The sequence below is a fragment of the Asparagus officinalis genome, chromosome 4 (genome assembly GCF_001876935.1).
Source record: "Asparagus officinalis chromosome 4, Aspof.V1, whole genome shotgun sequence".
Taxonomy (NCBI): domain Eukaryota; kingdom Viridiplantae; phylum Streptophyta; class Magnoliopsida; order Asparagales; family Asparagaceae; genus Asparagus; species Asparagus officinalis.
The window spans coordinates 130,661,833-130,673,637 of record NC_033797.1 but is presented as its reverse complement, the minus strand read 5'-3'; the positions used below and the strand labels follow the sequence as shown (position 1 = coordinate 130,673,637).

Below are 11,805 nucleotides of genomic sequence, written 5' to 3'. Positions count from 1 at the left end.
TATATTAGGGTTGTGAGAGATTGTAACATTGAGTTGTGCTTAATTGTGTTCTCATCTATTGTAGAGAACAAATTTATATTTGTTACATTATGAGTGGTGTAAGGTTTTCGGTGAGCTAGAAAACCGAGTGTGTTGTGAAGTTTTCGGTGAACTAGAAAACCGAGTGTGAGGAGTGAACGTTGTTCGGTGAGCGTTGAAAACCGACACTGTGAGGTGTAAACGTTATTCGGGTGAGCGTAGAAAACCCGGTTGTGATAGTGGATTTCTCCCCGGGAGTGGGGAGCGGAGACGTAGGACGGAAGGTCTGAACTCCGTGATCATATAGTGTGTTTGAGTGTGATTTGGCGTTCATTTATATTTATGTTCATATCTTATATCGCCATTGTCCATAGCTCATTATTTATATGATCCACTATCTAGTTCATATTCTTTACCCCTTGTGTTAGTTTATATATCCTTGCATATATATATAATTCATCATATAGGATATATCTCATTGTTTACATTGCTTATCCTAACTCATATATCTTGTGGTATTTCATACTTGCTAGGATAACTTATTAATTTATTTTAATTGACATTTAATCGGATTAGATTAGCATAAGACCCTAATCACCCCCCCTCTAGGGTCTAACATGTTCAAGATTCAAGTTTCAGAATTCAACCTCAGTCAAAATTGGCCTGTATTTCGTGTTTTGACGGTGACTGATGATGAAAGTTTGATAGCAGCTTTCATAGACGGCTCAGATTCGAATCATGTATATATTATAAAATTTTCCTTTTATGGGCATATATTTGTTAATTTTCTACATAAGTCTGTATACATAAATCATGCAGAGCAGTGTAAGTAATCTCTTTTATTTCTGAATCACTAGGAGTCAACATGTCAAGAATTTTTCAACCATAAAGCTGAATCTTCTAGAAAGAAAGATGCTTTTGATACTGTAAGTCAATACACTTAGTATTATTGTTTGTAATTTTGTATGTATAAACTCCGTCTAAGCTCAACTATGACAAAAATTAATACCTACGAAAATACCTTAACGTTTACAATTTCTAGGAACAATGCGAGATGACATGATCAATAGAAACTCTCAACAAACCTAACATTCAAACAAATTTAATCATAAAACCACTTGACATATATAATTGGATATATGCAATATTTTTTGCCACACTTATATTCCAATACTATTTGTTGGCAGTGGATGTTAAAAAGACTTGCATAAAGATTGAATCTTGAGCCACTAAAAATAATCTCCCTCCCTTATCTTCTCATGAATCCTACCCCCAAACAAAACCATCTCTACAAAAAGAAGCAAAAATATGCAACCTAATGTTTAACTAAAAGAAAATAATAGAATATACATGAAGACGACAAACATCATAATCAATTACTTATTATTCTCACTGCTACTCAAAAAATCTTCTATTCTCTTATCTTTTAAATTGGATTTCAGCTTGATTGCTATTTCGCTTTATTATTGATTTCTTGATTTTTCATAATCAATCACTGATAATATATTTCTTTCCACTTTACTATTGATTTTTTGATTCTTCAAATTAACAGTGCAAGAATCTTTTCCTGGTGCCTCACTAACATGCTAATTGTTATGTTATATTGTAATATAGGACACCCTTTCGGTCACTTGCGACAATAAAGCTAAAATTTATTCCTCAGATAACGTAACTCCTTGCAAGAGGAATTCGTTGGAGTCTGATATCGAGCACTTAGTTTCTGTAGAATTGATTTCTCCACAAATGTCAAGCAACAAAAAGCAGAAACAAATCACAATTGAAAAGTGAGAATTAGAATATTTTGGAGAGATAGTTGAAGCTGCTTTTTAAAAAAAAAACTCTATCTGATATATGATGTTTAAAACTTATATTTAGTATTTTGATCAAAAATCCTACTTAGTAAACTTTTGTATGAACTATATTGTTTTGATGGTTCTTGGTCTAAAATCCTATTTAGTAAACTTTTGTATGTGGTATATTTCTTTTTGGTGGATTTGCATTGATAAGCCCAACTACTTGATATGATTTTGATAGATATTTTCTTTATCAATAGGTAGATAGTTATTATTTTCTTTTATGGATGTGGGTAGGTGCTTGTAATTCTATGTGCTTGAAATATTTTGGGTTGAACAAAACTTGATGCTGCATACTAATTATTTGGTATAGCAAAATATTATTAACCATATAGATCTGGGACATCACCTATTTTGTTATGATAACATGGGATTCAAAAATTGATTCTGCTTTACAATTTGATAATAGTAAATTTAAGCATATATGTAGCTTAGGTTATATCATTTCTCACCAATTCCATATTATTATTATTTAAATCTGCATTCCTTCACTACATTAATTTTTATATATTAAAAAGTTCCCATAAAAGAGTTTCAATCGGACATTTTCATGGCCTCACTCAAAGGCGGGACCACCACCATAATTTAAAATTCAAAGTCAAACTAATTGTTTACCCCATAGAAATTGAAATTGGAGGTCTTAAACGATAATGACCAACGAGTGAAACCGTGAAGCCCGGATAAATCGTCCGGCTTCGAAACATCGGCCCGCCAAAAGCCTATCACAGCAGTAAAACAACCCCCTCCCTTTTCCAAGAACTCCACCGGCTACATCCGGTCACGAATTAGAATATTTTGGAGAGATAGTTGAAGCTGCTTTTTAAAAAAAAAACTCTATCTGATATATGATGTTTAAAACTTATATTTAGTATTTTGATCAAAAATCCTACTTAGTAAACTTTTGTATGAACTATATTGTTTTGATGGTTCTTGGTCTAAAATCCTATTTAGTAAACTTTTGTATGTGGTATATTTCTTTTTGGTGGATTTGCATTGATAAGCCCAACTACTTGATATGATTTTGATAGATATTTTCTTTATCAATAGGTAGATAGTTATTATTTTCTTTTATGGATGTGGGTAGGTGCTTGTAATTCTATGTGCTTGAAATATTTTGGGTTGAACAAAACTTGATGCTGCATACTAATTATTTGGTATAGCAAAATATTATTAACCATATAGATCTGGGACATCACCTATTTTGTTATGATAACATGGGATTCAAAAATTGATTCTGCTTTACAATTTGATAATAGTAAATTTAAGCATATATGTAGCTTAGGTTATATCATTTCTCACCAATTCCATATTATTATTATTTAAATCTGCATTCCTTCACTACATTAATTTTTATATATTAAAAAGTTCCCATAAAAGAGTTTCAATCGGACATTTTCATGGCCTCACTCAAAGGCGGGACCACCACCATAATTTAAAATTCAAAGTCAAACTAATTGTTTACCCCATAGAAATTGAAATTGGAGGTCTTAAACGATAATGACCAACGAGTGAAACCGTGAAGCCCGGATAAATCGTCCGGCTTCGAAACATCGGCCCGCCAAAAGCCTATCACAGCAGTAAAACAACCCCCTCCCTTTTCCAAGAACTCCACCGGCTACATCCGGTCACCTCCGCCCCCATGGAACCGGCAGCAACAGGTCACCACCCCGTCACGTATTTGCTGCTTCCCTCTTCTTTTCACTCCACTTATATATCTACGCCTCTTCTACACTCCATCGCTCTCTTCTCCCTCCTCAAAAAAAAATCTCTACATCAATTTCTAGGGTTTCGTCTGAGTTCGAGTAGCTCTCGATTGCGACCCGCTCGCAGGTGAAATCTCGAATCGAGAACAGTCTGCAGGTGAAATGTGCCTCGATTCTCGCGCGCTTCGATCATTAACGCTGTTCGTTCTTACTAGTTTCTTGATTTTCAGTAGCTTGTCGTGATCGTCTAGAAATATTTTGCTTTTCATGTGATTTTTTCCGCAATTATATGTTAAATTTTGCACTGTATGTGTGCTGTGCTTGAGATTAGCGACGAAATCCTGCAATCGGTTCGTCTTCTTGATTTTTGTATGATTTTCGTCTTTGCGCTGATCAACGAAATGTGCCTTGATTATCGTGCGGTTCGATCAGTCACAATGTTTCTTTATACTAATTTCGTGATTTTTACTAGCATATTGTGATTGTCTGGATGTACTTTATTTATTTATTTATTTTTTGTTGCAATTGTATGAGGAATTTTAATCTTGACTTCTTGATTTTTCTATGATTTTTTTCCCGATGAGCTGCATTAGAGGTTTTTGAGGTAACTTTGTTTTAATCTTGTTTCTAATTTGAATTCTGTGTGGAATGATTAGTTTGAATTCTTGAATTGACAACTTGCATGCAATCTCTGACGTGTTTCTTTTTGATAATTGATGAAGTGTGCTTCGCTTCTTCTGCTGTTCAATCGCTTATGTTCTTGTTTAGTACTAATTTATTGATTTTTATTAGTATGTTGTGTTTGTTTGGATATACTTTATGTTTTTCTTTTTTGAGATTCTTTTGGTTACTCGATTTATATTTTTTCTCAATTGTATGAGAAATTTGCGTTGTACGTGTTTGTTGCATTAGATTGAAGTAGTTATGTTCATTAGTGTTCTGAAATGTGGGATCTAGGTTGTCATTTGAAAGTGTGGCGTTTTCTTCTAGTTGATCTGGATACTGAATTCTGCCTTGATTTTATTTTTTTTAAGTTTGCTGTTTAATTTAATTTTTGACTGGAACTGTTAGCTTAGGTAAAATTTGGTCTTATCTGACAAGAGAGTTGATTACAAATTGGATTCATTTGGGTCTTAAATGTTAGTGCAATTCTATTATTTTGTTTTGTTCTTCGGTGCAATTTTTATCTTAAGCAATGAAACACTAAACTCCATTCGATATTCTGTGGTTCATAATGTAATAGCTCTGTGTTTTTGGCTTTAAATTGAAACGAACAGAGAATAAGCATATTTATTTTCAAAACGTAATAGAAAAAAGAAACTAGTTCTCTTAAATGAAAACAAAATCCGAAATCAGTAACCAGGCATGTATTAATAGTAAGCCATCACAGGTATACTAAAAACAGTTTTTATCATCCTAAAAATGTTCCTTAAGATCCATACTTAGTCCTTCCTATTTTTGATGATTGACTCCATCAACAGGAGTTAGTTCTATTGGACTTGTCTAACAACTGCATTACCTGTAATAGTTTTCTCATCCTACAATTTTGTTATGAGTTTATCTCATAATTTTTTGGTGCTTGATCTTATTGAGTCTGCAGACTGCTTTTTCTTGGACACAAGTGAAATCGTATTGAGCTATTAGTCTGAATTGTTATAATGCCCTCAATAAACGTGGATTCTATTCAAGGAGATGACACAGAAGCCTCAGACATGCTGTCTATGGAGTCAGATCTTTTCTCAAAGTTGCGAGAAAAGTCCAAACTTGAGCGGCACTTGACTTGTGAGGAGAGATCCTTTCACGGGCTCCATACTGATTCTCCACCACCTCGTGCTCCTCTCAAGAAACTTCAGCCTTTAAGGATTGAAGAGGAAAGTGTCTCTTCTGGAAAGAATTCTTGTGCGAACACTCCAAAGGAAATCAATATCTCTGAATCGAATCCGATGGTAATGGAAGCTTGGGCGGCCTTGAGACAGTCATTGGTTTACTTCGGAGGTCAACCAGTTGGGACAATTGCTGCACTGGACACTTCAGAAGCAGCTCTCAACTATGATCAGGTCCTTCTCACTAAAGCTAGAGACTTTTTTTTAAATGTATCTGTGTGCTGCTGCGTTATTGTCCAAAGAAAACATTGATCTATTATCTGCTATAGAGCTATGTTTGTAGCTTTTCAGTTCTAGATGCTTAACAGTTGATATCTACTGCTGTTTCATTTGAATTGGCATTTTACCATCTTATGTGCACTATGCCTTGAAGGTGCAGACATTTGTTTTCTTAATCTTCATATATTTCTTCCAACTGTTTCAGTTATCTATCAATCTGTTTCAAGTTTAAGTTGAATCATTTAATTAGATTTTGTCTTCCATGCCATGTAATTATGTTATTAAATATGAGCTAGTTCATTGTACTAAATAGCCCGAACTTGATCAATAACCAAATGCATATGTGACGAGAAATCCTTGGCCAGTCGGTCTTATGCTGTTCTTAGAACTTGGTCAATAACCAAACGTGTATGTGATCAGAAATCCTTGGTCTGTTGGTCTCATGCTGTTCTTTACGAATCACAAGTCTTGGAATTTTCTCTCTCCCTCCTTTTTTTTCAGGGTGAATATGGATAATCAACCTGATCACAGATTCTTTCTTTCTTGTTCTAACACTGTCCTTGTTTCTTGTTTTTGATATGTGTGTTTTGTCCTTGCAAGCATCTTTCCAACTTGCTCCAAGGTATTTTGTAGCCTTGGAATTTATTATAATGTGTTATATGTATTATGCGGTAATAAAATTTTACTTTGGCGTTTGAACTCTTAGTCTGATTCATTTTGGCTTTGTCGCCTAGGGACTTATTTTGTAGTACCTCATTCCCTCAGAATATGTGTACATGATGATTATATGTAATGACATTGTTGGCTCTAACTTCGACTTGTTCGTTTAGGTATTCATGAGGGACTTTGTTCCAAGTGGCCTAGCATTTTTAATGAATGGTGAGCCAGAAATAGTAAAGAACTTCCTTCTGAAAACTCTTCGTCTTCAATCAGCAGAGAAGAAGGTTGATCTCTTCAAGTTAGGAGAGGGAGTAATGCCTGCAAGCTTTAAAGTCGTCCGTGACCCAGTGAAGAAAACTGAGAGTTTAGTTGCTGATTTTGGGGAAAGTGCAATTGGTAGAGTTGCCCCTGTTGATTCTGGATTTTGGTGGATAATATTGCTCCATGCATACACTAAGTCTACAGGAGATACTTCATTGGCTGAAAGTCCTGATTGTCAAAAGGGCATGCGGCTTATTCTTACTCTCTGTCTCGCTGAAGGCTTTGATACTTTTCCCACTTTACTTTGTGCTGATGGTTGCTGCATGATTGACCGAAGGATGGTGAGCTTCTATTGACTACCTTGGCGAATATTTTACAGACTTCACCAAACATGAAACTTCTACTGTCAACCTACCATATTCTTTGACTGCAGTACTCTTTCATATGATTCATACATGTATTCGTTCTTGATCTTAACCTAAATTGACACATGGAGTCAACTATTCAAAGTTTGTCTTTGAAATTTATCATCTATACAAGGCAACCAATGATCCAATTGCATTCAAGTTCATTGAATTTCAATTCTGTGGCTATATGACATTGTCAATTTTAATGAAATCAGAATCCCAAATAGGAAATTTGAGGTAAAAAGTACAATATCTGATTAAAAAGTATAATAAGAAATTAAGCAACACCTTGAATGCAGACAATCTCTGTATACAATATCATTGAACTCAAAGGACTGTAATCAATATCTATTGACAGGAGAATTGTTGGTTTGCACAAATGCTTAACTTATTATACTCGTGAATGCTCGGAGTTTTGGATGTTTCATTTTTCTGCTAATTGTTCTTTGCTTTTGTTTTGGTCTTGTTTTGGATAACTTATGTTTAGGCCTTTGGCCAGTATCACCAGAAAAGAATAAAGTGATAATATAAAGTAACTATAAGCAACTAAGCATGCAAAAGTTGATAAAACAACCCAGTTCCATATATTGACGCCCTACTCTCATCTCTTTTTAGGATAATGTGTGCAGGATTTCAATAAATTCATGCCTTGTGATTGGATATTTCTTGCATTTGCTCAGATGTGGGATTGTTGGTTTTTACCTGGCACATTTCTTGCTTTTTGAATGATACTTTTTTCTCTTTCCGCGAAGTACTTGATGTTTAGTGTTTCCAATCACTGTTTGTAGTTTGTGTTGAACTAAATTATTGTTAATCTGTTACCACAGGGCATTTATGGTTATCCTATTGAAATACAAGCACTGTTTTTTATGGCGTTGAGATGTTCATTGGTTTTGCTTAAGCATGATGAAGAGGGGAAGGAGTTCATCGATATGATAATTAAAAGACTTCATGCCTTGGGCTATCATATGAAAACATACTTTTGGCTTGACTTTCGGCAGCTCAATAACATCTATCGGTTTAAAACAGAGGAGTACTCTCACACTGCAGTTAACAAATTCAATGTGATGCCGGATTCTCTTCCGGATTGGTTGTTTGATTTTATGCCAAATAATGGCGGTTACTTTGTTGGAAATGTTAGTCCTTCTAGAATGGACTTCCGGTGGTTTTGCTTGGGTAACTGTATGGCAATTATATCATCTTTGGCCTCATCAGAGCAGTCTGCAGCCATCATGGATCTTATAGAAAAGCGTTGGCCAGAATTGATCGGAGAAATGCCTTTAAAGGTGGTTTATCCAGCCCTAGAAAGTCATGAATGGCATATAGTTACTGGCTGTGATCCAAAAAACACTAGATGGAGCTACCACAATGGAGGATCCTGGCCAGGTAATCCTTTCTGAAGCATTATTTTTTTAGTAGATGTAGCATATGTACATATACATGTATTTAAATGTACTGAAACTAACACAAAATATATAAGCTAGAAGTCCGCTATGTAAAAGGATTGTTAACAAAGTACATTCATATAGGGGATGCTCTATGTAGTAGTCTCGTAATGCAAATCAATTATTGCTTAACTATTTTTCATTCGTTCTGATCAAGAAAAAGGGTCTTTCAGCCCCTCTTTGTTAGATCGGATGCTCGATTCGCTTTTTGCAGTCCAGCTTTTTTATTTTTTAGTAACTTACGCATGTATTCTTGAGTTTTTGACATTTTCCACCAAATGAACTGGAACAAAATTTCTGTCTTTTTCCATAAATGACTATACATAAAATATTGAGGCATGGTACTGCTTCATTGGTTTACTATTTTCAACCACAAACATGGTCAGATAAAGTAGCCTGCTGCTTCTAGTATAATACTATTGAATTACCCTATATTCCAATTCAACAAAGTTGATCCTTCTATTTTCTTTCATTCAACTAACAGTATTTAGTTTGTTTCATATGTTTGATTATCCTTTTGGATTTGGCTTGTCCAGTTTTCGGCTAATTTCTTGGTTGATGATTTCTGTGAACATTTTCTGTTTGATGTGTGCTTTCCTTGGAATGTTAAGCTTCTTTGTGTGTTCCATACAGTTCATTTACACTAACTTGTTTCAGGTAGAAATGTTTCATGTATCTTGCTTTGATATTAGTCATTATCTTCGTCACATCGACTTCTATCCTATTTTCACTGTAATTGTTACTGTGGATGCTTCCTCGTTTGGTTCTTTCTTATGGTACATTTTCCGTTTATGTAACATTATTAGAACTGCTGATGTCATTTGCGGGTGGTTTTGCTTTCCAATCTAAACCCGCTATTTAATTAGCTCTAATGTGCATTTCTATGTTTGCAATCGCATATGAAGTCTACAAAATTAATATATGTAGAAATAGGTAAGTATATATGCCTTGGTATAAAACGAAAGGTGCATGAATAAAAATTGGCATAACTGATATGCTTAATACAAAATGGAAATTATGAATGAAGCATTTATTCTGCATCTAAAACTTACCTCTTTCATGGACATTTCTATTAGGGAGGAGTAGTTTATGTTTCAAACTGGCAAAAATTAGACATGCCATGGGTTTCAAGAAACTCTGTCCACTAAGTGTGACAAGACAGACATATAAAGTTTGTAGGAGTAGATGACTCCTTGTTCGGCAAACTAGAAGACTGTGATTCTTAGCTTCCTTCAAACTTAATAGTAGATGCTAATACATAGAAAAGAAACCGAAGAACACATTTAGGAGCAACACCTACAAACAATAACAAAAGCCTTTATCCCAAACTTTTGGGACATTTAAAGGAGAAAACCTTTCAAATTTCCTTCCAACTAATATTTCATCAGTAGGGATGCCAATCATGGACTTGTTATCTTGTCCGGTTTATATAAAGCATCTTACCCTCTACCAGTTAGAGCTTTCAGCATCATGATTTACTTCACATGTTACCCTAGAATGGTGCTCATATTTACTTTATTGCTCGAGTAGGAATTTCATCCTGTTTTTCTTTTACTTTATAACAGCGTGTCTCTGAGATCTTCTATCCATGATAATAGGGTTAGAATTGATTGAAATTTTTAAATACTTCTTCATCACCTTTTTTTGGAGGGAAGTAACAGTGTCCATAGTCCATTATGTATATCACCTTTAAGATTATGCTGTTATGTCGTGAAATTCACTTGAAATCTTGAATGGAATATCCACATTATTCTTAAATCTGCCTAATAACTTTAATATAAATATAACGACTCATTCATTAGCAACATAAATATTCAAGATTAAGGTCTTACTTTTTAACCTTTGAGACAAGTTCTTTTTCCCCTTGAGCAGTGATTGTATAATGCTGGAATGTTGTTTTATGTTCATTGTTACAATTTAAACTGGTCTGCCTCAATACTCTGATTGTACATATGGCATTTTGTGATATTCCTCAAACAATTCCCAGAGTGTTCAACTTGCAGCAATACCTTTAGCTTATTGGGTTATCTCAAGGTTTCTGCACCATTGTTCTCTCCTGCCAATATGTTCATTTTGCAATGAATTACGTTTCCATCGTTTAAATGGAGACAACTATTTTGCATACCTGATACTTTTCAAGCATGACAATTATATTCATTTGTTGTTGTTCTCTAAGTTGTTTCCCTGTAGTATTTGTTTTAATTAATTTAAGGACCTTTAAAATGCTTAAATCCTTAAAAAAGGTAAAGTTCATTAAATGCATTAGATACCTTATAATTGGATATTGTTTGATCTGTATGGTTTATGGATATAGTTTTTTGTGTTATACCTGATACTTTTCAAGCATAAATTATGTTCTTTCTTGATTGTTCTCTAAATTGTTTTCCTCTAGTATTTGTTTTAGTGTTGGGGATAGTTAGGTACATTTAAAATGCTTATATCCTTCTACATCAAAGGTTAAATTCATCGAATGCATTATGTATAGTTTCTTTGTTATATTGGTACTTACAGAGCTGACCATTCATTCACTTGCAGTACTTCTTTGGCTTCTCACCGCAGCAAGCATCAAAACAGGACGACCCCACATAGCAAGAGAAGCTATCGAGCTTGCAGAGACCAAGCTTTCAAAGGACTGGTGGCCCGAATACTATGATGGTAAGCTTGGCAGATACATCGGGAAACAAGCTAGAAAACTTCAAACATGGTCAATTGCTGGTTACTTAGTGGCAAAGATTTTGGTTACGAATCCAGCACACTTGGGAATTATAGCCCTCGATGAAGAGAGGCATACGAAACCTGTCCTCAAGAGATCGGCTTCTTTGTAAATACATCTTCGTGGATTCCCTTGTATGTCTGCTTTGATCTCTGATCATGGTATTGGAATTCTGGTGTATAGTTGTTGCCAGGTTGTGAGCATTCTTTCACAGGCTTTTATTTTCTTTAATTTTCTGTTACTAGCGGAATTTTCTGCACACTTTTGCTTTCTTCAAATGAGAAAACTAACTTCAACCTACAAGGTTAATTCATCTGCATGGATTCTTTATTTTCCTGTGATCCCTGACTGAGGCATTGGTTCCCAGGCAGTGATCATCCTTCCCCAGGCTCTTGTATGTGTGTTTAGCTGTTTTTCTTTCATTTTTCTGTTACTACTGGGTTTATCAAAAATGTAGTCCATGAATTCAGGTGTAGTATTTGATAACTGTTAGGTTCTCTGGCACTGATCCTGAAGATAGGTGGCATATAGGGATGAAGGAGATCATTACATGTGTTATGATACAAATTTTAAACTCGGTTATTGCACTTACACAATAATTTTGATTGCACTGTCACTGACACTGGTTGCAATAATTTATAAG

At 34.7% G+C, this 11,805-nt stretch overlaps 1 protein-coding gene across 3 annotated transcripts; it reads left to right on the top strand.

Annotated features, from left to right (window-relative positions):
- LOC109838765 (probable alkaline/neutral invertase F) lies at positions 3,605 to 11,475 on the top strand. Of its 3 annotated transcripts, none has more exons than XM_020407182.1 (5): positions 3,605 to 3,731; positions 5,175 to 5,631; positions 6,507 to 6,938; positions 7,832 to 8,390; positions 10,985 to 11,475. In XM_020407182.1, exons 2-5 carry the CDS (start codon positions 5,233 to 5,235, stop codon positions 11,272 to 11,274), a joined length of 1,680 nt encoding a protein of 559 aa, XP_020262771.1. In that variant the 5' UTR covers positions 3,605 to 3,731; positions 5,175 to 5,232; the 3' UTR covers positions 11,275 to 11,475. The 3 variants fall into 3 exon arrangements, with proteins under 3 accessions (XP_020262771.1, XP_020262772.1, XP_020262773.1); XM_020407183.1 differs by having other exon boundaries at positions 3,605 to 3,774; XM_020407184.1 differs by having other exon boundaries at positions 3,615 to 3,701.

What these genes read in the sequence shown, in the direction of transcription:
- LOC109838765 (XM_020407182.1), top strand. Translation starts at nt 5,233, where the DNA reads ATGCCCTCAATAAACGTGGATTCTATTCAAGGAGATGACACAGAAGCC. An exon ending in GCATGATTGACCGAAGGATG is followed by an intron (nt 6,939 to 7,831) that starts GTGAGCTTCTAT and finishes CTGTTACCACAG; the next exon opens with GGCATTTATGGTTATCCTAT. An exon ending in CAATGGAGGATCCTGGCCAG is followed by an intron (nt 8,391 to 10,984) that starts GTAATCCTTTCT and finishes ATTCACTTGCAG; the next exon opens with TACTTCTTTGGCTTCTCACC.